Source organism: Bombus affinis, chromosome 6 (genome assembly GCF_024516045.1).
Source record: "Bombus affinis isolate iyBomAffi1 chromosome 6, iyBomAffi1.2, whole genome shotgun sequence".
In the NCBI taxonomy this organism is placed as follows: domain Eukaryota; kingdom Metazoa; phylum Arthropoda; class Insecta; order Hymenoptera; family Apidae; genus Bombus; species Bombus affinis.
Genome location: NC_066349.1, coordinates 10769261 through 10796506, shown reverse-complemented (window position 1 = coordinate 10796506; position 27246 = coordinate 10769261). Strand labels below are relative to the sequence as shown.

General features: G+C 38.3%; 3 protein-coding genes and 2 long non-coding RNA genes across 11 annotated transcripts in view; 2 read left to right on the top strand and 3 right to left on the bottom strand.

The window, feature by feature from the left end:
* LOC126917692 (potassium voltage-gated channel protein eag) overlaps positions 1 to 6520 on the bottom strand; it is a 157913-nt gene extending 151393 nt beyond the window's left edge. For 2 of the 7 annotated variants that reach the window (XM_050724869.1, XM_050724870.1), the window contains exon 1: positions 5514 to 6515. The gene's annotated coding sequence lies outside the window, so the exon portion shown is untranslated. Of the gene's footprint in view, positions 1 to 5513 lie in introns of all 7 variants that reach the window. The other 5 variants (XM_050724864.1, XM_050724868.1, XM_050724867.1 and 2 more) reach the window with 5 other exon arrangements.
* A 1843-nt stretch (positions 6521 to 8363) lies between these two features.
* Positions 8364 to 10584, top strand: LOC126917721 (uncharacterized). The gene is made up of 3 exons (XR_007711039.1): positions 8364 to 8641; positions 9200 to 9310; positions 9416 to 10584. It is a non-coding gene; the product is annotated as an uncharacterized LOC126917721 (long non-coding RNA).
* Positions 10585 to 13182: 2598 nt separating this feature from the next.
* On the bottom strand, positions 13183 to 14254 carry LOC126917716 (glutaredoxin-related protein 5, mitochondrial). The gene is made up of 3 exons (XM_050724939.1): positions 14050 to 14254; positions 13690 to 13831; positions 13183 to 13471 (listed from the first exon to the last, which is right to left on the bottom strand). Exons 1-3 carry the CDS (start codon positions 14122 to 14124, stop codon positions 13284 to 13286), a joined length of 405 nt encoding a protein of 134 aa, XP_050580896.1. The 5' UTR covers positions 14125 to 14254; the 3' UTR covers positions 13183 to 13283.
* Positions 14255 to 16587: 2333 nt separating this feature from the next.
* On the bottom strand, positions 16588 to 18171 carry LOC126917726 (uncharacterized). The gene is made up of 2 exons (XR_007711044.1): positions 17296 to 18171; positions 16588 to 17200 (listed from the first exon to the last, which is right to left on the bottom strand). It is a non-coding gene; the product is annotated as an uncharacterized LOC126917726 (long non-coding RNA).
* A 2499-nt stretch (positions 18172 to 20670) lies between these two features.
* Positions 20671 to 27246, top strand: part of LOC126917706 (uncharacterized) — a 90951-nt gene continuing 84375 nt past the window's right edge. The window contains exon 1 of the mRNA XM_050724909.1: positions 20671 to 21597. Coding sequence (XP_050580866.1) covers positions 21522 to 21597 — 76 coding nt within the window. The 5' untranslated portion in view covers positions 20671 to 21521. The remainder of the gene's footprint in view (positions 21598 to 27246) is intronic.

Here is a 27246-nt window from a genome sequence, read left to right as displayed (position 1 = left end):
TCAGAAGAAGCGATAGTCCTTTTCGATGTTTTTCTTCGAAGTAAGTTTAAACAAAGCAAATTTCATTTATTTTTTTATTCGCTCGCAAAGGCAAATTATGATTTCTCGGATAAGTTTGATGTGACTAATTCCAATTTCTCGTAATGTCAGAGCAAAAACTGGGAGAAATTATCCACGATAACAAGAGTGGAATGAAATAAAGTTAAAGGATCAACGCTCTAAAAGCAAGCAGGATCAAGTAATTAATGCTGGGAGATACTAGACTGCGGATTTTTATGGATTTACGTGAAATTTGAAGCTGTAAAAATGCAAAGAATATAAGTAATAAGCAACTATATATAAAATATTCAAATTACAATTCTCCTTGCAATATTTAATAGAAGAAACAATTTTCAATCTAGGTTCCATTCTTTAAATTACATCCATAAAATTATTTAGTAGCATGAATATCAAATATCACTGATAGATATCACTAATTCCTATCTCTTATAATTTCAGAGAAAGAAATGGAAGAAATTATCCACGATGATAAGGATGGAAAGACGCAAAGTTAAAGGATCAACGCTCTAAAAGCAAGCAGGATCAAGTAATTAATGCTGGGAGATACTAGACTGCGGATTTTTATGGATTTACGTGAAATTTGAAGCTGTAAAAATGCAAAGAATATAAGTAATAAGCAACTATGTATAAAATATTCAAAGTACAATTCTCCTTGCAATATTTAATAGAAAAGACAATTTTCAATCTAGGTTCCATTCTTTAAATTACATCCATAAAATTATTTAGTAGCATGAACATCAAATATCACTGATAGATATCACTAATTCCTATCTCTTATAATTTCAAAGCAAAAAATGGAAGAAATTATCCACGATGATAAGGATGGAAAGACGCAAAGTTAAAGGATCAACGCTCTAAAAGCAAGCAGGATCAAGTAATTAATGCTGGGAGATACTAGACTGCGGATTTTTATGGATTTACGTGAAATTTGAAGCTGTAAAAATGCAAAGAATATAAGTAATAAGCAACTATATATAAAATATTCAAATTACAATTCTCCTTGCAATATTTAATAGAAAAGACAATTTTCAATCTAGGTTCCATTCTTTAAATTACATCCATAAAATTATTTAGTAGCATGAACATCAAATATCACTGATAGATATCACTAATTCCTATCTCTTATAATTTCAGAGAAAGAAATGGAAGAAATTATCCACGATGATAAGGATGGAAAGACGCAAAGTTAAACGATCCACGCTCTAGGGGTAAGCAGGATCAAGAAACTGATGCTGGGGACAAAAAGGGAGAAATAGAAGGAGAATTGAGAGAAAGGCGGATGAACTCGTAGCGTGGAAGATCGCAGAGGCTTTCAACGGTTGAAAGGAAAGGCTAAACTCTCGGAAGAAGGATGAAGAATAGCATAAAGAGCAGGGTGAAAAAGCCAGCGCATAGATCGGTCATGCGGAACGTGCGAAATAGTATTCGGGCCATGAGGTAACAGGGAACGTATACGGTTTTCAATTTCCCACGAGAGGTCAAGCAAATTCATAACCCAATCTATTCGCAAACCGAGAGGAACAGCGGGACGCCGATGAATTCGGTGATGCAACGCGATCTCCACCCTGTGTTTATTATTTTTAATCGATACTTTTTCACTCTGATTGCGATTACTAACGATCCAGCCAAATACACCATCCAGGAAAGCAGAGAAAAGAAGATATACTGAATTATATTTTATCAACAGAATCATCTACTGCGAGGCTTGTTTGAAAACAAAGAAGAAGAATATCTGCGAATTATAACTGGAATTTCAAGATGAGGGTTTTGATCTAAGACCGAGCATTGAAGGTAGGAAGAAGAATGCTAAAGAGATATATTCAATATTTTAAGAAGAATCTGTTAATCTTAGATTTAATCTTGTATCGGAAAAAGAATACACGAATTATATTATAATATTTTAAGATGAAAGTGCTGATCTAAGCCGGAAGATGCGAAGAGAAAGATTCTCAAAATAAAAGAAGAATCCTTCAAACCAAACAATTTTAAGGAGAAGACTCTGATCCAGAACTAACCTAATATTAGAAAGGACAATCACACGATATATGACAATACTTTATCAATACTCTGACATAGTCCAATCCATATCAGAAGAAAGGTACATAAATCGTGTTACATTATTTCAAAAAAGAAATTCTCCAAAAATCCTTTGACTCAAACCCAACTCTGCTTACAATGTGATTTAGAGAGTCCAGAGTTTGCATTATTCTTATAACGTTATTGTATCTCAAGAAGAATCCAGTGAGTGCTAGCTGGTTCCAGTAATAATCTCATCACTCGTCCCTTGTCGCCACTTTACATAATTGGATGAACGATCTCTGTGCTACCGTAAGAAGATAAACTCTCTGCCACGCTTAACGTTATTCGCGATGCGGTGTTACGAATAAACAAGAAGAATTCGAAACGGGTAGACGTGTTTCTTCGTCAAAAAAGGTTCGACAGAGAATGTATCGAAGAGTGGTATAGAGATGTCTAACGCCAAAGAGGCGTGCAACGTTAACAGGGTAAGTTAACTTTCAAATAATTAGGTGAAACTGTCAGATAGAACGATTTAAACAAAGGATATGCAAAGCTATGTAAAATGTAAATGAAGATGTAACCGGAAATCATCCGCAGCTGAAAGGCACTGGATCAGGAATAAATAATAATAGTACAGAGAACTACATCCGAACGCTGACGTATTTCAGGATTTCACATAAACGTCTTACGAATTTACTTTCTTGTATGAATTTATTATGTTACCCTACAGTCCTGATGCTGTTCTTGGGCAATATAAGCGATATTTATCAACGACTAATATCGATAAAGCTATGCTGTCTTAATGCTGTTCTTGGAAGATGTGGGAAATATTGATTAAGAAACATATTGATAAAGTTATTACAAATATTGGTAAACGAAGACGTACGCCGCTTTGCTCTCCTGTTTATCAATCTCAAGTGGTTAATTCCCACCCAAAGATATAGAAACACCGGACTTCACAAATAAATAAATACAAATATTAAATAGATTGAAAAACAAACAGATGGCAGGCAAGATCGTCTGAAAGCTCTGTTCTATCATCTAATAAACAACATAATAAATAACATCAACGTCGTAAGACAACACAATAAATCTATAAAAGAAACTCAAGTAAGATATTTATGCAGAAATCTGCGCTAAATATTCGGAGATAGTTATGAGCGAAAGTATATGTAAAATATAAATTCCAGATGAAAGGAGCGTCTTCGTTGAAGAAGCTGTGACAGACGATGCATCGAAGAATGGTATAGACAACTATACTGGACTAGAAGGTAAAAGGAGATACGGTCCCGTATCGGAAACGCACGAGAACATCGTTATCGGGTTCGCGAATCTGGCGAGCTGTGAACCTGGCAGAAATCCAGAACCCGCGTCGCTGCACCGGTGCGGTGAAAGAAAGCCCGCGACACGGGCGATAATCATCGTAAACGTTGTCGAAATTGTCCTCTTTTGTCGACGAAACCTCGAACGAATCGTGAAGCAAACCTCGACGCTTCTCTGACGTCAAGAAACTACCAGTGGTTTTCAACGTTCGAATACGTAACGTGTCATACGAGGAATAATTTTCGAAGAACGAGTAGTTCGTTAATTAACGAATCGTTGAGCCAATTTACACGCATGTACGAATTTTCCAGCGAGAGAACGATGATTCGTGCGGGTAGACGCGTATTAGAGGTTGTGAGGTTGATCACGTTGATTCCGTACGCAGGCTGTGCACCCTGGCGAGTACGCATTGTCCCGTAGCACGTCCTGCTCGTAGATCGATCCAGTCTTTGGTACGCGAACGACGAGGCTTCGTGGAGAGCAATGTGTTTAACACGTTGACTGGCACGCGAATTTTATATGTTTTGTCCTGAGGGCCACGACAGTTTGAAATATGCTACACCGTAACGTTCGATTCTTGTAAAATATTATATCGTATTTGCGCACACTTTGCCGAGTGTTGCTAAGTCATTCACATTGTCGGAGATCTTTTCGTCCATGAAATTTATCATGTTGTAGACGTTGTATAAGTAAGAACCGGTGACCATCGCGACAGTCAACGTGCTAATGGGATTTTGCTATTGAGGTGAACAAATTGACGGTAACATGCAGTTGAAATTTGGTGTAAGCTGATCTTTGGAGAATTTCGAATTTTATAGATCGCATGCTTGAAACTGAAAACGACGAACCACAGTGAAACTCGGCTAAAGGTATTTCGATATTAAGATACTTATAGAGGGACTGAAGTTCGATCGAGCCTGATCATTGGAAAATCCTAATTTTCTAGATTCTATGCTTGAAATTGTGTAACAGCAAGCCTTTCTTCTCTGGGGATTTTTGAGATGAATTCGAAGATCCGGAATGAAAGAGGAATTCGTGAAATCGACGGGAATTTCGAGCCTCCTTGACCCTCGGTGACCCAAATATTTTCGCTCCTGACAGAGGCTGATGCAGAATTGCGGCAGACCCGTGGAAACGTTCGGTCGTTCCCTTTTGTCCGCATCACCTTCAAAAGGATCATTCTATCTCGCGATAGAATGACAAATCGTCGCCGACGTGTCTTTAATTCGTCAAAAGTTTCTTACATCCGATAGAACACAGAGGATATTCTCTCTTCTATCCTTGATGAAATCGTTCTCAAACGAATAGTATGATTAAAGGAGCGAAGAATTCGAATCAATGGAAGAGCCAAACGATGGAAAGAAAGAGAGGCAAACTCTATTTAATTATACTAGATTATATCATATAGAGCATAAAAGACCACTATGCAGAGGAGTCACGATTTCTGATTTCTGACAGGTAGCTGCATCCTGACCTATCCAACGAACGCTTTCCAACAGTGTCTCTGGAGGTTAGCCCACCGATTGATCCACGCGCTCCACTTCTCTACTCCTCTACTCAACGCAACTCCGTCGCATCCACGATTCAGAAGGGACCCTACGATCGTGATAGAAACCGCCACGACTCTACCACCGTCACCGCGTCTCTCCTGACCTTGCTCCGCAACCTTTCATACCGCTTGTTTCATCCCTCGGTATAACTCGATCCGCACGCCTCCGTTCATCAATCAGTCGAACGTACCGGAGCGGTCCACTCGCAGGAATTCCTCTTACCAAACAACCGACGTAAATACGACTCTAGCTTTTCCACCTACCAATCGAACAATTCCAACGAGATACCTTCGAGCCCTTCCACGACTATCATTGCGCGGAACCAACGGCCAATACCAAAAGAAAGGTATTCGTATATTGGAAAAACGAGGAAGAAAGGAAAGGAAGAGAGCTGTAAGGAGTAAACGAGTAGCGAGAAGAGGGCCTAAAGGGAGGGAAAAAGAGAAAGGGAGAGTTTGGTGGCGCACCACGCGACCGCAACGATCATTCCAAGAGCAGACATTGTGGACATCGTGTAAACGGCTAAAAATGGACGAATCGAATCTGGTGTGTCGATCGTACCGATGTGAATACGTATTCCAAGCAGCTTGATCTTCTCGGAAGGCGTTATCTTCGTTGGTTAAGCAGGGTGGTTCCGTCCATCGCGTTTCTGGATCGTATCGCCCTAAGGATCGATCGTAGTCGGGTGCACACGCGCTGACCGGTTGCGGTACGCGTTCGGGAAACGCGTCCCGGACACGTTTCGCCTATAGTTCGACTAGACAGAGGATGATCGCTGTTAATCGGCTATATACAACTTCCATCCACGATTCCTCCTATGTTTCTTCTTTTTCGTAACTCTTCCACCGATTTCGATTATATTCTTGTTCTGTTTCTTTTTTTTTTTTTTTTTTTTTTTATCACACGGTTCTCGTTCTGAGAAAATACAAATTCCGATCTCCACGCACCGCTGCTGCCCCGTCGTCCTTGTCTGATCGCGCGTACGTGTGTGGCGAGGCGCGCGCGCGCGCGCTGATCAGCGTTACTCGCACACAGGGATTCCGAGACCCAGCCGTGCGACAGGCTGACCGATTGGCGACTGAGACTCACCCTCTGTGGAGGCGCTGACTACCCTTAACTCACCCCCACTCATCGACAGCGCGCCACCAATAGCGGCCCCCCACCACTCAACCTTTCCCCCACCATCGTATATCCTTCTAATCCCCGTGGCGTTCGCGCTCGCGCGTGATTTCGTCTCGCGATTCCTTCGGGTTTCCCTCTCTTTCCTGCGAAAAAGAGCTTGCTCTTTTTTTTTTCCTCGCCTTTTTTTCATTCGGATACATATCGTTGTAATTAATCGTTGGCTTAAAGGGAACCGGTTCGAAGGTGTTTAACTCGATAACGTGGTTAGTAAGCTTCCATCCAGTGAATGACGATTTTTGGCTTGAAATTTCAGTTGACTTTAAATTTATGCATCACTGTATGCGTTCAGTAAAACGTACGCGTTGTATTGGTTTAGGAATACGTACAGCCCCGTTTATAAGTATTAGAATATCTATCAGTTTCATTGGAAATATGGAAATTAATCTAAAGTATCAAGGAGACGATTGATCGAGCAGAATTTTATATTCATGCAAAGTTGCGATGCAGTATACGTGGAAAGCGGAAATTTGTTATAAATATTTGAATGAATTATATAGTAGCATATTTGTGTAATTATTTGTTCATCCATGCAGTTTTGTAATCTGAATTCTATCGAGCAAAATTTAAGGTAAATTGGATAGGACGCTTCAAGAATCCTACCGCAAATTTCAATCTGTATTTTATAGAATACATTGTGCCAAATGACAAGAAACGCGGTAATAATACTTATGAGCGGGAATGTACGTATACAGGGCTCGTTTGGTCAACTGTGGTCGTTTTCTTAGAGAAAAAATTGCTTTTGCGTTATTGAAGAACGTACTCGGGCAATAAATATCTTTATAAATTATTAATTGAGCAAGGAAAAATGTTCAATCTCAAAATCGAATAAAAGGATAATTTTAGTGACATGAGATTAATCGACAATATACCGAATTTTAGAACTGTTTTCTGCTTATGGTCGATACACGTATATCTATGTTGATATGTGATATAAGAAATTATCATACCAAAGCGATTAGGAGGTAAAAATACGTGACAAAGAAAAAGTTCTTTAGTTAACCCGTATCACGTTCCGTGCCACGTGGATCACCAGTGACCCACATTTCCCTGAGTCGCGAGGAAACTTACTTCCGTGAAACAAACAATAGTAAAATCGGGACGAAACCCTACAAACGAATACGTACCGCGAGACCACGATTACTTTTGTTTGAATTTTAAATTTCCGCAATTGAAACGCGTCGAAACATCTGCTATTCCATCGCGGAGTGGAAGAAGATCTTGAGCTGGAATTTTCGACGTTTCTAGCTGAATGCGAACGGATTTATCGAGCTTATTGAATTAATGGAAACGCGGCGCACGTATAAGACCGTAATTAAAGCGAAAAAGAAAAAGAAGGATAGAAAAAGTTGGAAGAATACTTTTCGTGTGCTTATTACTAGAGTTGTGGTAATGAATTATAAGACTTTAAAACGCCAAGAGTACACGGTTACAGTGATGAAATTGTAAAATAGAAAAAAAATACTGAGCTTTTTATCTCGATCTTGTACATTCCGATAGTAACTTTCGTTGTTTTAAATTCAGCTCAAAAAACATTACTTATAGGATGACTCGATATCTACAGTATCTAAAATAATTCACTCGCTGTAATAACTAATAGATGGAACAAATCTATATTTAGCTTCCATTCCTTTACTCGCGTTCATAAAAGTATGAATTCTGATGTACGATTCTTTCTTACGGCTACAAATCTTTACGACCTGCTATTTCACCATGAGGGGCCGTATGTACGTGTGTGTATGAAGAGCTGGGAAGATGATTAGCGGTACATGTGCACTGGACAAGAGTAGTACTGTTCTCTATCAATCACGCGTTGCTATATGATCTAGTTTGTGAATGTAAGATCCGTGAAAAATATGGACCACGACCAAGAGCCGTTCCCGGACCATTTAGGGTACTCGTACACTGCAGGTCACAACTATTATTGGGTCAGTTATCTCCTGCATTTACTGAAAAACTGCAATAAATTTTATTTTAACGAGTATTTTACATTATGCGATACATATGGTGCGAATAAAGTAACAGACTCGTGATAAAATAATTAGTAAATGAAAGCAACGAAAACCATTCATATTTCCTTAAATATCATAGGATATCCTAGTAGTTATTATCGGCTACGTACGCGACACTTTCGGCCAATATACGTACTCTTATTTTTATGATTGCGTTGGGTCTATCGGAAAGAATTGACCAGGCCTGTCCTTTAATCACCTTTTCAACTTCTCTATTATACACACGATAAAACGCTGGAGTCCGCTCGCATACGCGAAACGAGCCAGCGCCAGAGGCATCTTGTTATCCGCGAATTTCCGGCCGAGTTGTTTACCGCTTTAACCAACGACTCTTTAATTACTTCAACAACCTACTGCCACGAACTTGACCGACTCTAAGAGCTACTCCTGTCGAGCGTGTCATGTTAATGAAGTTTGTCACATTCGTTTGCGGAATCACCAAGACTTCCCTACCGATCGAGAAACGGATAATCGATACAGAAGATACAGAAAGAGAACGTAAGTGTCGCTCACAAGTATAATATGTGGACACTGGTGCATTTTTATTAACAGTCTGATTATTATTAAAAATATATAAATTAATTGGAGACTGATGATTAAAAGCGATATTCAGTATTTTCTTGTGGAGTCAGGTATTGTGCATCATGTAAAATTTAAATTGTTTAAAATCTTATCAATAGTATATTAAAATTAAGTACACGACTTGTCAAAGTACTGAAAGATTTTAAATATTATCGTTGCAATCAATTACAATAGTCCCTCGTGCAATTTGGGATATGTTTTTCTATTTATAGCTTGACAATCATCATTATGAGCAGAGTATAATGAACTCGTTAACCAAAAAAACTTCTACAGGATGCAACTGCTTGACGCTTATAGATGTCAATCTTTTTATTGTATACTAACTTTGAAAAACAGATTTTATCGTGCGATATTCTGCGATAACTCCGATAATGGAGAAAATCGTTTTAAGGCCTTCTATTCTTAAGTTTCGTAACTAATTTATATTCCGTCAAAAATAAGTGAATGTCCACATATTTTTGGACGTCTGTGTAGATGGCTTGAAAGTTTCAAAGATACCTAATCCGACGAATGGAGACTTGGAAGTGATGTTTGGAAGATTCAATCCTGGCTGGCAATGTCGCTTGAGTTTCCAGTAGAATCTGTGTGAGTAGAACTGTACTTCTGTCGTATATTCACGAGCAAAAACACGAAGAACAAATCCTCTGTAGAATCTTGGAAATTCTTTCCTTTTTTTATTTTCTTTTTTAGAATTAAAAATTTAAGTGCTATTAGCGATCGAGGGATCGATTGATTTAAAAAATGATTCGATGTGGGACATTAAATAGAATAATAAACGTAATTGGTACGTTCTTGGGAGAAGAAGGAAAACATAACGATAGAAGGATGACGAAGGAGGAAGAATAGAGAGGGAAAGAGGGAGAAGAGAGTGTTGGTTCGATCGAAGTTGTCGAAGGGAGGGCGCCACTTTGCCGGCCACCCCATTTTCATTAGCTCCTACGGATCATACACTTATCAGATTATCTTTACAATAGCCTTCATAACATTTGACATAGCATGCCTCCACAAAATCCAAGAAAGGTGACAAATTTTTTAAAGGAAAAAGAAATTTTATAAGAAATTTTAATAACAAGAAAGGTGTCATATTTTTGAAGATAATAAATACCAAATAAGGAAACAAATACGAATACAAGGACTAAAGAAATATCCAGTAATAAACGAGAGAACGCAAGGATGATGCAAAAGAGTTACGGCAACAGAAAAGTAGTAAAAAATTATTTTAAAAAGAATTGGAATGAAAGGATTGTAAAACCACTTAAAGAAACAAGAATCCTGAGGTAAAAAAATCCCTACAAGAACACCAGAAATCAGTTGTAGAAATGGCAAATACTATGATGAGAAGGAAATAAAATGTTTTTAAACAAAACACTACGGACTGAAGTATTTAAAATATACTATAAAGATAATACCGACGAGATGAACGCTATGTCGATAAAAAAAAAGAAAAAAAATCTAGCAATAAAAAAGTCCTATAAAAACACCAGAAGCCAGAAATAGAAACAATAAGCCCCATGAACTTTCACGAACTACTGTATATTTGTATTAGATACTTATTTTGTAGCTTCTATGATATTTCCATATTTGTTTCAAATTTTATCGATATAATCATAACATGACATGATGCTCATACTTTATCACAGTGCTAATGAAATTTTTAAATGTTTCGTATGACAAATGCGGTGGGGGAAAAAGTAAGTGAACTAATAAGATAGTGGAAATAGATATATCACTGAAATTTCACTAAATATGGCTTGTTTACACAAAATTATAAATCTTAATTTCTATTACTTACTAAACAATTTTGTGTACATTAAGAACATGCAATAAACAGAATTTAAGTATATAACACTAATACTAAATGGTTCGATTAAACTTCATTGATATCTACTACCAATCCATTTATTTTTATCCTCAACTGAATAATATGTATATTCATAAAGTACATCTATAGTACTGTCTTTCGTATGCTCGTGTATGTCAACAAAAAGACAATGTAGAAATTCAACGAACTAAATCCCTAACGTGACCAGACAATTTCCATTCTTCATAAAGCAGATATCTTGCGAAAGGACGAGAAGAAAAATCTTTTGGTGACACCGAAAAGGAAAAAGCTGCTTGTCGGCTACGGATCTCGCGTTTGTCGACGGAATATTTACACGAGTAGCTGCGACACACAGGTGCACGCTTTGATTCGCTGACACTAATTGCGAACCGCGTCTGGCTAGCTCTTCTCGGTCTCAAATTAATTAATGGCATAGCAAATGACGAGTCGCTCGGAGATTCGCTCGCTGAGCTCTCGTTGCGCTGGGAAAAGCGAAATAATACGGCGTACGATCGTGCCGCGAATATCAATGCTTCCTTCGTTGTCATCAAGAAGCGGAGATTCGTGCTCGTTAATGATGTGCCATCCTATATTATAGGATCGTTCTGTAGCTCCTCTTCTTTTTCACTTTCTATCTTCCTCCTGTTTATTCGTTTTTCTTCTTCTCTTCTTGTCTCTCCTTCACAGTCGAGATGCAGGACAAACCGTGTGTGCGTGTGTGTGTGCGTTCGTTGCAATTTCACAGCTGGTGTGTATTTAACCGTCGAAATGATCGCTTTAATCCACGCTTCAAACCCGAGCCACTTTTTTGCAAACCGCGACATACTAATCCATTTCGCTTCGTTACGACAAAAATGGCAACCGACCATTGATATCCGATATTTTAGCAGCGTGACTATAGACGATCCATTTTTGCATCCGTTATCCTTTCAGTACAGTCATCAATTTTCTGCGCGAATCATGAGAGGTCTTTCATTATTGTTATGAGTTGAAATATTGCTACGCATATGTTACTTATTATTAGAATCTAATTATGTTTTTGAATCTATACACCGAAAAGAAAAATATTTAAAAAGATAAAAATAAATTACCAGATCTTTCTGGCAGAAAAGAACTAGCCGTATTTTGTCAGCAGCGAATACGTTAATTGAATAATTTTAATGAGTTGGTACCATTCAGTTATAAACAAATTATAATACCAGATAAATATGGATTACCTTATTAATTTATATTAATATAAAATGAGTTACCATTGCATATTAATAATTTACTATTATCAGATAATCAAGTGAATTAATTTAATACATCTACCATCAAACCTCTGTACTAAACCTTCGACACAATTCGAAGAAAGCTTCCGCCGCAATTCCTCTGCGTCGTAAAAGTGTTTAACAATAAAGATTTTGCTTAATCCCACATTCTGCAGCTCGTAAAACTTTTATGAAACAACGTCGCTCGGATTATGAGATAGTCGAAAAAAGAGTATTATTCCCCCACTTTTGAGTATTTCATTCGTGGTTCGATCATGAATTCGCAGAATCGAGTGTATCCGAGCGAAATCAAAAGGAACACTCCAACGAAATTAATTATGCGCCATCTTCAAGCACTTCAGAGAGGAAGATACACTCAAAGAATCAATTGGCCACTGGCCAAATGGACTTTTACATACGCTCCGCTTACGCAGTACTACTCAAAATCGGGGAAAGAGTTCACGATTGATTCATCGTTTAGCATAGATCTGTCGAAAACATTGATTTCTTTTGTTATGCATTTGTAGGGCATTTGAAAATATAGACACGATTGTTACACATTTATGGAAAAGTTAAAAATGTAACATAATAGATATTATATAATAGATATTATATGCAAAATATGGCACTCTTTATAATATTTACTAGGTGAAACAATTTTTTAATTAGATTCTATCATTTTAATTATATGCATGATATGAATTTACATAAATATCCCCACTCTACTTATGGATTTCCTTTTAATGATGGATGGTCTTAGGTGTTAACTGAACTCTTTTCCGATTTTTACAAATTAATATTATTGAATTGTCTAGTTATAGGTTGTAGATTTCTCTTTTGTAATTTTATAATTTTACATCGAATATCTTGGAACAGATAATCAAATGATTTTTAACTTGTAAATTTATTTGTAAAGTTTCATTTGATTTGTACTAGTAACTTCTGTTACTATTAAAACTTCGATTTCCACATGGATGATTTTGAATACACTGACGTTATAATATGGAAAGGTGATGTGAGAGGAAAAGAAAGAAGAAAACTTTTCCACCTAGTAAAATCATGACACGATCTCCTATGAATATATATAAGTCTAAGAATATAAAGATTTCACATGAGGTATTTAAATCGTGGCAAACGCAATGCGGAAGAATATGTTGTCACGCGTGCACGCACACGCAGAACATAAGCACTCGTATCGCGACATGCGACTGACCTTGATCCATTTTTTCTTCCCTGTGTACTACCATTTCTTTCGGTTCAAAGGAAACACGCGAGAACCGGCATTATATTTTGTAATACGCTGCAAATTATCGTGACTTCTCGAGATTCCTAACACCAGATTTCTGATGATGATATTAAAAAAACTGTCAGTCTTCTACATCATGTCATGTAAATAAAAACAATTTTATTGTAACAGAATTCAACAATCATCATCAAACAATCGTTTTATTTACAAATTACAAACACACTAAATAGTCAAGCATCCTTAATCCTTGCCTTCCTTTTCTTGAGATTCTTGGTTCTTTAAAAGTGCGCTTGTAATACCTACTTTTTTTAATTCAATCACCAGTTCGCCATTTCTGTGCATTTCTAAAAGAATGTCACATCCTCCTACAAATTCTCCATTTATGAAGACTTGAGGTATGGTTGGCCAGTTTGAGAATTCCTTGATACCTAAACATAATTATGAAAATTATATATTATTTTTTTGTTACATATATTTATTTATTTTAATTGTTCTTGCACTAATGCTCTATTATTCTTTGTATAATTTTCTTTTGGTTGTTTTTATTGTCTCAAAGAATTTCTGTAATGGTTTGGGATTTAGTCATACTTGTCAGATTCAGTTTATTTCTGTGAAATGCGCTATTAATTTTCCAAAGTATATTAACCTTGTCTAAGCAATTCATCTTCAAGAACATCGTGAGCATCGTACTTGACATCATGCATCTTCAATATTTGTATAACAGCATTGCTAAAGCCACACTTGGGACTGTCTGGGATACCTTTCATGAACACCACAACTTTGTTTTTCTGTAAAATGTAGTTGACACTCACTTATAATTATCTAGTAATTTAACCAACGTCAACACTATGTATACTTCCAATTATGCAGCTTTGGTTTACAAGTTTGACATATATTAAATATTGACATAGTCGACAACGTATGATGAAAGATGCATAATAAATAATACAAATTAGGGTAAATTCCATTCATCTAATAGCAAAATAGTTGACAGATACAGACGCACCTTAACGAGGTTAGCAATCTTATCAGCGGTCGTTGAAAAACTTCTGATAGAATTATACAACCTAAATGGAATCATGTTTAAATACTATTGCTGAAAATCAGATAATCAAAACTCGAATTTTTTAGTAGAAAAACAGCACAATAGTTTACCCGGTCAACACATTAATCAAGAATGGATTACGCCATACTAGTTTTCTTTTTTTACTTAAAGCGACTAGTGCCGCTCTCTGCAGGCAGACACAAGAAACACGTAGACTAATTTTAATCGACATGAATTTTTATAGTATCTGTTTCCAAGTGTATAATTATAAATTTCATAAAATTATTTATAATATAGTAACATTACTAGAGACGAGATAGACGTAACATTAAATGGAACTTTATATGTTAGGTTCTGAAATACCGACCTGCAAGAAAGATCAGCATGCTTCTTACGCCCTCTGCGATTTGTTAAAGCAAACGTAGGAATTCTATGTACATGCATACATACATAATTCGTCTCATTATAGGCATTTGTAGTGTGGTGACAGATATCTCGACAGATATCTCATCAGGTGATCCCCAAACATGGGATAAATTAGATCTCTACATAATCAGCACAGCAAGTAACCATGTTTTCTTTATTAATACCAGCTACGTTAGATGTCTCCATCACTCCTTAGATTTTTTATTACATTTCTAATATTACATAAATTAAATTCTAATAAAAAATTCGTATGCGTGTATTTATGTAACTATTACATTACGCTTATATTACATGATCTTATGTTGTACTAGATTATATCGAGCCACTTTCGTCTAAATATTATACCAAAATTATTTCATGTTCATTGACAAAATGATATTGCCACTTTACAATATCAATCCAATGTACTTTATCACATCGATATCGTGTATCGAGATTAATTTTATCCTCGTAATATTTACTAACGACAAAAATAAAATCTTATGAACATTTTTAAGAGATATGACAATTTTTTGAGAAATAAAGTGATGTTTCGGTGGATTCGTAAAAGATAGCCTCGTGTAACCCCGTTTTACCGTAGCCACTTCAAATTCGATCTACGTTCATGGCCTACTTCCGAGGTCTACGCTCGTAACGCAAGGAATCCTGTCTACGATACTTTTCAGATCATTAAATATTCTTCCCTCGGTAAATATTAAACGTCATCTCAATGAATCACGTATGGCTGATTTATTCGAACCCAGAACAATGAAAAAAGATTCCTCATAGCAACCTCAAGGTCCCTGGATTGTCGAATTTAAAATAAAGGTTGAATTAAATTTTAATCGTGAATAAATTTTTAGTCTGTTGTCAACAATTTTGTGACGAAACATCTGTCCCGAGAGGATTTCTTAGAATTGTTTATTTTCGAGATGGTCAATCCGTATCGTCATCAGTTTCGACGTAACAATACAACAGCGCAATTCGTTAGTCGGAATAGTTATCACTATCTTTCTTTCAGAAGGACTCATTGATGCGCGAGATATCGATTTTTTCAAAAATAATCTGTAACAGAGTGCATGAGCCACGTAGAACGAACGAATTAGAAAAATATACGAGTGATTTCATCCATGATTTTAGAAAGTCCAAACTACTAATATTTCGTGCAATTTAATATATTTAAATAGGGCACTGTACATATTTTTTTAAGTTGACAATTGCGTACTCGTTCTATGTAATTATTATTTATTGAAAAAATATGTTATATATATTTTCTTTTCCATTCATAACCTTTAAAATTTCGTTTGAACAGCTATGTCTAAAAATATATCACAGTAAAATTATAATATTTGCATATATGTATTTTTCTATTAAAGTTATCACCAGCACTTAACGACCTTTGTTTTTGTTGATCTTGGCCAATGTACATATTATTATTAAGTATTGTTTACCAGTCATAATTAGTGTTTTTCTATTTTCTGTTCGTTACATGTTGTCATACAAGTTGTTGTTTAAACCTGTCATAAGATAAATATCTTTCGTATCTTCATACGTATCTCCTTTTTTCCATTGAAGTAACGTTGCATACATAACCCACGCAACTGTATTTTCCTCGTGACGTAACAGTGAAAAATCGTTACAGGGAAAACTCGTTAACCGATAACACGTCCGCAGCACGTGGTTGTCCTTTACGAAGCAATGACGTCAGATTGAAATCATGGTCACCGTGACCGATCACCATGGAAACTGTGCTCGAAGCTAGTATACCGACGTGAGAACGCCCACGAGGATTTTAAAGTTCGAGTTAGCCTGGCGGGAGAGCGTCCTGTGTATACAGCTTCACGGATGAGATCCTTGCGATAGGTCGGGGATGAAAGCACGAAAATAGCAACAGGTAAAAATGTTAAAAAATCTTTCGATTGCGAGCGGATCGCATGAAATCGTATGAAAACGTTTTCATCGTCAGCCGTCAGACTGAAATTCATTGGAATCCAAACGCGTCCGAACAAATAACGACTAATTTTTTTTAATTCGACAAAAATGAAATAATTCAATAAAAAAAAAAGGGGGAGGAGGAAACGATTTTTCACAATCGACATGAACATTGACAGTATATTTTAATTTGTTCGCAATGTGGTTACAAATTGTTTCAAAATATCGGAATTTATTATACATACTATACATGTCTCGTAGAATTCTCACACGTGTCTACCTAACCTAACAGAAGTGCGTCCTTCTAGCGGATGTAATAGACACTTTTTTTTGCCATTGCGTAAGACGCGACAGGCCTACTTATTGTCCACCTTCCACGTGTCTCTGCTACAATCATACAGCCAATGAAGTTCGAATAATTCCTCTTTCTTTCCTTTTTTAGAATCAGTTTCTTCTTCGCGCGACATTCCTAACGATGCCCGACGAAACCGGGCTAAATGTGACGTAGCAATGGAATTCAAGGCGCAGATGAATATGTATTAAGAGTAGAGTATACGTATAAACTGTAGAAACACGGATAGAAGACCGAGCTTAATACGCGAATTTACATACGCTTACAACTCTTTGGGTAAAGTAGAGTTACGCGAAGTACTTTACGGATACACGCAACAATTGCGTATATAGGATCTTGTAACGCATGCTTACATTTGGTTACTTTTCTCTGTGTAACTTACGTAAATGTTCTATAGAGAGAGTCGAGAAAGCAACGTTTCACCTAATAAGCGGAAAGAATTGTTTACGTAGGTTAGGGAGAAGAAGTAAGAAATAAGGGACAAAACGAAGAGAAACAGTGGTGGGATTATACCATACCTTATTCGGAGCCAGGCGATTGTTGCACTATTTTAACGCGGCTCGCTTTAACGTGACTACACCGTGACGAGGGGTTTCACTTTGCCGCAATGTTGGCAGCTACTGCCAGTTAATGCATTTTCACTGGTGGGACGGTGACGCTAAATGATACGGTTTCCTGTTCACGAGAAACTCGAAACTACCCACGATACACGGTAGTATACCAAAACTCTACGTGCAGCTTTATTTGATAAGCGAAAATATAACCTTCGCGCAAAAATTACGAATCCCCTCTGCACTATTTGCAACCGGAGCTTGTAGAGTATTTTGTTGCGTGTAGTGGTAATGCAATCAACCGCTGTACAGAATGATTATTTTACCGATTTTCTAACTCACAAGCCCCCAAATCGTTAAAGGAACAGCTTGAGGAAGTACTTTTCCTTATAACATGAAGAAAAAATAAAAAATATCATGAGAATGTTTACAAGACGTTAGTAAAATGAAATAGAAATGAGTAATCGGCATCAGTAATAGGAAAATGGTTTTGGTAAGCACACAAGACTTCGGTGTTCGTCAGCTTGTCTCGATCATTCTCGCGGAGCGGCTCGGGTGGGGGAGGTTGTCGGCACTGGCGAGAGGCGAGCATCTGCGACGGAGAACAAAACGCCAGAGCGAAAAGGAACGTGCTAGCCAGAACAACGAGGAGAAAACGATTCGTGAACGAGGAACGCGAACGTATCGCGGCACGTGCGACGAGGAGGGAGAAACCTTACGCCGATTCCTCTCGAGGTCGAACACGGGAACGAAACAGAAAAAGACAGAGACCGGTCCGCCGGTCGTTCTGCCGCATACGCAACGAACACGATGCACGTCAGCCAGAAATGAGAAAAGATTATCATGCGCACGTATATTGTGGCCCGTATATCGAATTCGTGATAAGAATGATAAAGACGTTTGCGAACTGTGACGAGCGCTTTTTATACACGACTGGAGAACATTACTTAAAACAACAACCGGACACAGTCGACGTTATATGCGATTTAAGACGTGCTCGAATATAAACATGTTTATGTCGTTCCTCGATGTTAAACGATTAACATTTTACCATATGCCTTTTCTGCTTTTTATCGATTCGCGGTATCAACGGTTATTAAAGCTATACAAACGTTTAAATTGCTACCCTTTATTGTGAATCAAACGTTACTGCGATTACAACAAAATCAATTTCATGCTCGTGTAGAACGATCAAAAATCGATGATAAAGTCATTAGAAAAAAGTAAAAACGGCTGGCAGATGGAATCGGAGAAAACAATGTGAATCGGAGAGACAGAGCAACGACTCGACTTCGTCCGAAAGAGAAAGAAACGTAATCGAATAACGCGCGAGAGAAGGACGAACGAACTGGTTGGTGGATAGAAAGAGACGGAGATGGGGCACGAGGAAGAGTGGAAGGGAGGAAGTGAGAGTGGAAGGGAGAGAGTGCCACGCGACGCGTTAGGCAGCGTAAGAGAGAGAGGCGGTTGGCGCGAAAGGAGTGGGGTTAGTAAATCGAGTGGCTTGGCGAGCGGCGGATGGTATCCTGCGAAAGAGGAAAGTGCGGTAAAGGGGGCGAGGACAAATGACGAGGCGCGCGAGCCATCAGGGCCGTATGCTAGAGAACACGCGACACGCGTTCCGGGAGCCATGGGTCGCGCGCGACCTTAACCCTTAAATAGTGTGGTTAATAAAAGTCAAGAAGCATATGAGAAAACACAATGTCTGATTTGGAGTAGGTACGAATAAAGATATATATTAAGGAATAGGTCTAATAAATTTTCTATTGTAATATTGTAATTATATATGAAGAGCTGGAGTAACAGTATTTTATGAAAATGTTTATGAAGGATCATGATCACAATATAAGTTATGAATGATAATTTGTCTGAAATAATTTAATATTAGATAAGTTGCCCATTGTATCTATACTGAAATTGCTTTTATATCCTACCGCGGTGAGATTGCGTAAAGCAGTTCACGAGGCACTTGTGACGAGATTTCATACCGCCTACTCGATTCATAAGTCTCTGCAAGCTGTTCGCGATGATTCGCCACGAAACACCGTAATTCAGCCGAAACATGTTTACCTGAGATACCGCTGTCTACGTTTCTTACCTCTATTTTTTATAACCATACTTTCCATCATGATTTTTTGTGGGATATTGAACGCATTTTCGCGTATCAAAATTCGAAATATTCGCTTTGTAGATTATTTAATTGACGATAAAATCAATAACTCGACTTTGTCAACTACCTGCCGCGTCCATAATATGGGTAGAAGACAAAATCGGCCGCATCTGTCTCGTTTCCCGGGAACCATCGCTAAAAAGTAGCGGGTTAAAACCTGGAGACGCATAACTTTACGTTTACCGGCCGGTTACCGGTAACCCGGACTAGCTATAACCTGGAGAGCGGCGATGGAACCTTCGTGAAAGACAGAGCTCAAGAATCGTAACGTCGAAGCGAGATGGAGAATCGGGCTTGTCGATAGAGTGGGAGAGGATATAGACAGAGAGTGAGACGGCCATTGAAATAGAACGGCAAAGAAGTTAGGGGCCAAGGGAGGAACTGAAATAGAGAGTAGAAGAGAATTCACGAGTGCCTCGCGGACTTCTCCTCTGCATTAACGGTCTCAGACTACAAAGTACGAGAGAGAAATGAGAGACGAAGAAACGCGTACACGCTCAACGATGAGACCTATACACTATACAGTTTGTGGACTCGAGCAGAGTGCTCGATGCGTCGCGCTAGCCATTGCTTGTTCGATGCAAACGTGTCATTACAGTTTCTGGTAAAATTTCTTTGTCAATTAATATTTACAATACCCTATCTAACATTTTATATATGCTTTCAAACCCAATAAATCGATGACGTTATGGGTTAAGTATGTAACTCCAAAAGTAGTTTAAGTAACTCCTTTATCTTAACTTTAACAAGGTGCGTCTACACTCGACCCATTTTTTTAGTAATTTCTCTGAAAATCGAACAGTTGCGCGGAGAAACTCGATTACGGTTTTCCGACTCATCTTTTCTACTACAATCACTTCGTTCCAGAAGTTATATTACGATTTTTACCGCACCCTATATATTCGAAGGGAGAAGAGAAGGGAATGAGTGAGCGTGCAAAGTGCGGCAAAGGGAGATAGAGACGGAGAAAGCAGCGATAGAGTGAAAGGGGTGCGAAAAGTTGGTAAGGGACGGCGTGGGGTGAAGTGGGAACGACAGACGTTCTACCGTTGCTTGGAACGAGCAAGCTTGGTTCGTGAGCGCGGGGCGAGAGAGAGTGAGAGAGTGGGGGATGGGGTTCAACCGATGGGTGGTGGGGGGCGGTTAGTGGGTGGCAGCTGAGGACGGAGTGATAGGGGAAATCAGTCGCGGTTCGAGTACCGCCACGTATGCACGTGAGCGGGTGTGCTCGTCTCCTCGGTGAGCTTCTCTCTCTCACTGTTCCTTTACGACGCACCGTAGTCGTCCTTCCTTCTCTTTTCTTTCCGTCCTACACAGAGGATTCCCTCAAATAAATACAATAGCCGCGTTCTTTGGAATTTTTTCTCTTCTTAAAAGGAAATTTCTCCCAGCTTGTTGTTCGAAAGAATTTTACATTAGATCTTTCGAAAGAATTGAGGGACGCTTGCGCGCCGTTCTTCCCCAGTCGAAGACGGGGGAATCACCGACACCAGGCCAATCAGAAATATCGATGTAAACAGAGAGTAGAGTTTTAAACGGAAAAAGAGTTTCGTGGCTCTCGAGACGCTCGCGTTCCAGAAGCGCTATCTCGTCCTTTCCACCACAGCTCTCTATTTTTCTCTCGCTCTTCGCTCATTCACTCTCTTTCTAACTTTTTCCCTCCCACTCCCGGTCTCCTCTTTCTCTAACCGTCTTCTTCGCTCTTAGTCTCGTGACGAAAGGACGTTCGAGATAATCCGAGCGGACGTTTCTTCGAGGGGAAAGTCTGACTTTGATATACATACCAGTTTTCAATTGCCGTTCGACAGAGAATTCCGCGCGGTCTCCACGTTCTCTTTAAATACGAACGATATCATTATTCTCGCTTCCGTGGCCGATCGGTACGATTCGACTTACGTATTGGTAACGTGGTCCGTTATTGTGGGAGGTGGAGTGATACAAGATCTTTAGTCGGTGCTAACGGAGAGACTACAGAAGCCGAAGGGCCATAAAAAGGCAGGCCAGACTGGAACGAAGAGCCAAGATGCTCGACTTCGAACAACAGGCGAATCAGGCACAGGCTCTGGCTTCGCTCGACGAGGACTGGCACCTGCTCGAGGGTGAGCACACGACCTTCGCAATTTTTCTTCTCCAACCTCTGTCCTTTGCATTTTCGACACGCGCGCTTACACACACATACATACACGCATATATACATACATATGTACAGATGTACACCTATATATGTAGGTACATGAACAGTGGCGTCGATGCTAGATCAGTGTGCACCTGGTGAAAACCTGTATCGAGGTGGATGCCTGGTTGACCCTTTGGGGCATGTTGCTTCCATGCTCGTTGCTCGAGTACATTGGACAGTGTCACGAACGATAATCCTTGAATGCGTCGCCCGACCGAATATTGTTAGGGGTTAATCGAACCTGAAAAATGTCGAATAACATCGGTCCAATGAGGTATTAGATTTTTGCTGGAGAGATCGATTTCTCGATGGCGTTCGCTTTTTCTTAATTCGCTCTTGTCGCCAACAGCTGTTTCTAGGTCAGGTTTGATTTCTAAGACGTTCATCGGCATACGTGTACGCGTTCGCATCGATGTGTCACGTAACACACGGTACACAAAGCACCGTTGACTGTTCGTATTCGTCGACAATCGTATAGAAGGTAATGGAGAAATAATTAAGCTTCGAAAGGACGATATCGATAACGTTTCGATGAGAAAGAAAACGATCTATATCCGTTCTATATATCAAGGCTACGGTGTCTCTTAAAGGGTGGCGTATCTTATCGAATCGAGCTTCGAGCAAAATAAACTGCGAAGGAACATATTGTTCGAGGACGCATCGACATCGACCGAGTGTTTTACGAAGGATAAAGCCTGACCCGTAACACCCCATGAACCGCGCGTTACCGACATTTGTTTTCTTGCGCGCGGTTTCACGCGTTTTTACGATCGTTTGAAACGCGTCACCGCTTTACCATCCGAGTCGAGATTACGGAGGACCGTTTGATTTGTGGCTAGTTTCATTAGGTATGCGACTTTCATTGTCGTTGTCTCTTTACATAACGTTTACTCGTAATTCGTAAAATAATGTCACGGTGACGTTCGATCATTAATAACGTGTGCAAATTTTATCAGTGCGATCTTCAATAATAAATATCTTATACTTATCAACCGTTCGACAAATGCGACATATTCCTACGTAATTTTTATTATCTTTGGACTACGTCCTCGTGACGAATAACCAATGTTTTTCGAAGTGATAAAATTCTTTTACAACGAAGATTGTAAAAATGGTGACTGAATTTGTTAGTACGTATATGTAGTGAGATGCGAACCATGTGACATTTGGCCGTATAGGGTTTGAACATCCTTTTATTGAACAGCTGCTTTCCGGACCGGCCTCTCCACTTTCTTGTCCCTTTTACTGGCCGCACGAACGTCTGGCGCCGTATTCACGGCTTTTATTGTGATTTCTTAATACCCACCGCAAGAGAAGTAACATGAATTTTGTATTATATACAAAAATACACCAGATAAGCAGATCGACGCCACTGTCCAGTTTAAATTTTAACGACAAGTAATACTAACCTAATATATTTCGTTCTGCTTGTAACATTGTTTTCTGCATGTGCATGCGTATATAACTTAAGAGGCGTAGACATAGTGTAATTAATACAGTCGAAGAAAGTCAGAAAGTTGAAAGGAAAGAAAAGTGAAAGGTGGGAGCGTGAGCATGTACGACGTGATCTAATGTAATTTATTCGAAAATTATATTTCGTGCAGCATTAAGATTAATAACGTGTATACATAGTTGGTACGGAAGAAACACTTTGGTGAAGAAAATCGAAAAGAAGAATGATTGGTTTAATAAGGGGAAAATCGATCGGCATCAATTGATATTATTGACTCGTTACGTTTATCGACAAGAAATTAATCGCGTTCGCATCTTGCACCAGGAAACTATGTAGTTACAGTTACAAATATTCCTTGCGCGCTTTGAACGCGTCGTGTGGGATAGTCTGGTTAATTGACTTTTAAATTTGTTCCGGAAAATTGAGATTCGCAGTTACGTCGGCTCGGAAAAACACAGTAGGAACTTTATTTAATATACAGCTCGTATTTCTGTTTGCTATTTTCAACATTTTTAATCGTATCACTCCAAGAATTTCAAATTAGTGAAATTTTGGTCTTTTTATTTTACATCGTTAATCATCCGGTACTAATTCGAATGAATTTTCAAACATTTTAATATCTGAAAAATTCTTAAATGTATAGAATGTGTGAAATTCTCTATTTAATTCCACATGCAATTAATGTAGTTAGATAATTTGAAATATTATTGGAGGATTCTTTATGGTCATATTTTGATAGCAATATTTTCAAAAATTTTAATCGTCTTGTTTCAAGAATCTGAAACTGATGAAATTTCGTTCTTCTTTCTTTCGCATCATTGAAGCTGGAAATAAATTTTCAAACATTTGAATATTTGAAATCTTTTTCAATATACTTACATTACGTATAGAATATAAAATTCTCTACATCAATTTTGGTTGTAATTAACATAACTAGATGATTAACGAAAGAAGTAAGTAAAATATAGCAGTAAATTCGAAAGAAACCGGTGGTTTATCGTGGGGATCTTTACGGGCATGTTTCGCTAGTAATATTTTCAAAGCACTTGTCCGTTATCCGTAGCGTACGGACACGGCACATCGACTGGCACGTATCGTGCCACGGGAAGCACGACTCGCACCTGTTTCACAGCACATAAATGTTTGCGGGAGCAATATCGTGTTTGGCAATGCCAACCTCACCTGGCCGTTTCTATCAGACGCGTATTTTTGCAACAGACGCTTAAATCGTTGTTGACAAATCGTCAGCTTAAACTTTTAATATACCATTCAACTTCTATTGTGATTATCCTCGTCGTTTATTTCGTATTTATTATCGTTTAATATACGAGCGCGTTGAGTATGAATTACGATTATCGTTATCGCAAACTAACATCGACCTACGATGCTCATTGCCTACGAGCGTAAAATACACCGATAGAGGGTAGGGGAAACGACTGGTAAGAGAACGATTCTAGAGCGACTAGAAAATTTCGCGTTTACGTCAGATTTTCACCTGTTGAAGTAGTGGGCGTCAATTTGTAACATCTGTCGCTCGCTATATCTGTTTAAACAGGCAGTTTGCGTTAAAAGAGGTGTAAGTAAATTATTCCTTCATTCTTACCAACCTGAACATAATTACTCGCCTTTTTCAACTTTTTCGAATTATCTTATCTTTTGATATTCAACGAATATAATAGAAATAGAAAGTTATGAATTTATTAACGTTAAACAGTATTGCGAATAGATTAGGTAATGATGGTAATTCCGTGGACGACCTTTTAAGATTGTATCATCAATTTTTTAATTTAATTTTTCGATATCCAATTCGAAATGATCGAATGGAATAATTTAAACTTGCCGATTTTAAATAATGTGAATAGGAAATGGTGGTAATTCTGGTGAGAATGGAGGAGCCAGCAACCTGTCGTCTGAATTTTCACGGTTGTATCTCGTCGGTGCGCTAGGGAACTCCATTTTCATGAATATCTAAGGTCCCCTACAGCTAAAGCTTCTCATCAGGCGAAGGTTTTGCCGCGAAGGGATCGAGAAATTCGTCCCTTCTCCGCGCACATCTCTCTAACTATGCGAAACTTCTTCCCCATATAACCTGCGCGAACTCGCATGTCGAGTTTCGGCTTTTCTTCCTAGATTGCAACAATATCGCGAGTATTTACATTTCTCAATTGCTAATTACCTGATCACTAGATTCTTTTTACCATCTATAATTTTTCTTACTTTTTTCATTTTTACGAAACTCGTACATTAGGAGACCGATCAGTTTTTCAAAATCAAATTTAGGTTAACTTAGTGTACGTTAACGAATGATCAAGTTCTATGTATATATATATATCAGTTAAGATTATCGATTGATTTAAAAGAAACTAGTAAACCGAAATATATCTCCGTGTCTCCGCGGTCAGCAGTAGCGTAGAGTTAGTGGCGAATAAGAACAATTTTTCGTCGGGTCATCGATTCGCAAAGGCATTGGCCTAATTGCCGAGTCAGGGACACGCTACATTTACAGGTGTATACGCGTTTCGATCGCAGTGCTCGCCCGTCTGAAGGACCTCCACCGGGAGTTCGTTCACTCCTTTCCTACACTGTATCTTCTATGTAAGTATACATATAGCGCGTTTTATTCCGACATCGCGCCGAAAATATTCGAATCGTTAAATACGTGGTTTCTTCAAATGCAACGAAATAGTTTGAAATCGTCGGTCTATGATTCATAAGATGGCAAAATTAAAAAATCATATTTGTGTATTTTTCTACGTAGTTTCTATTTACTAAATTAATAAAGGTGGAGTTGATCAGAGAGGTTCATATTAGATAGTATAGGTTATGTTGTCATATACCAACACCACACGGTTAAAAGTTAATTCCATGTGTTTCCATAATCTCTCACGTAACTTATCAATTTATTAAGAAGTTTTTTAACTCTGGTGTCAAAGAACCTAACGACGGACAAAAGAAAGATTAGCTTTTCTCAATTTCGATGATAGAAACTGTTTATACCATTGACGGCGTTGAATTTTCATCGTGCGGCAAGATTTAAAATGCATCCGTTTCACCGGCGGAACTATACTCGTCCGACGACCGAAACGTTTTGATGAAAAAAATGCAAACGCGTAGGGTGAGAGACACAGAAAGTGAAAGAGTGAGAGAGAGAGAGAGAGAGAGAGAGAGAGAGAGAGAGAGAAAGTGAGAGCAAGGGAAGCTGGGAAGTATGGTGGGAAGAGCGTAGCGGAGGAGAGTAGTGGCGTGTATAGGAGAAGCGAGAGGGAGAGAGGGAGAGACAGCTTCGACACGGCAGCATTGCGGCAGAAAACTGGTCCAGGTGCAAGCTCGATACTCCCAGAGAGCGTGATTCGCGTTGAATATTCGCCGGTGTAGAATTCCTTATCCCGCTGCAAAACCGCGCCATTCTGCTCCCCACGCAACGGTACTTTTCGCGTTTCGTCGCCTTTCCCCTCGTCTTTCATCTTCTATTCTCTTAAATTTCATGTTTCCACGTTTTAGATATCAGTTACTATTCGATCGTTCAATCTCGTTGATAGATCTTTCGATATTTTTTTTTTAATTCGTTATTGTTTCTTTGTAGTTCTTTAGGAATCTTCTGGGGATTTTTCGAGGGATATTTTGTACTCCTTATTTCGTTTCGCCTCTCTCAATGTCTATATTCACAGTTTCGAACTTTACTTGTTATTTCTGATAATTTGATTATAAATATAATAATGCATTGCTCTGTTATAAACGTAAAAAAGCAATATATCCGTGTAATATGTACTTTACAGGCAATCTCATTTTTCATATTTTCCGTAAAAGAATTTGGAATCATAATTGAGAGCTTGCATGGTGGATCGAAGCAATGTATCTACCATAGTGCAACGTATTTAGTAATATAATGTACTTCTATATATCATTAGAAACAATAAGCGTATGAAATTTGTTTTCTTCTTTCTTAACCTTAAATTGTTACACATCTGAGTGTGGCGCTAGTAGCGTATATATTTGCTATGATCTTTTCCATTATGTACATATTTCTATTATCACGTATCTTTTCCACAAAGGTACGTATTAGGTTAAGGAAGTAAAAAGTGAAAAAATATAATAGAAAATATGGTACAAGAATGGTGA

Excerpts from the sequence above, each read along its gene's own strand:
- LOC126917716 (XM_050724939.1), bottom strand. The coding sequence starts at position 14,124 with ATGATTCCATTTAGGTTGTATAATTCTATCAGAAGTTTTTCAACGACC. Across the intron at positions 13,832-14,049 it reads AGATTGCTAACCTCGTTAAG|AAAAACAAAGTTGTGGTGTT; the intron begins GTGCGTCTGTAT and ends TACATTTTACAG. Across the intron at positions 13,472-13,689 it reads AGATGAATTGCTTAGACAAG|GTATCAAGGAATTCTCAAAC; the intron begins GTTAATATACTT and ends AATTATGTTTAG.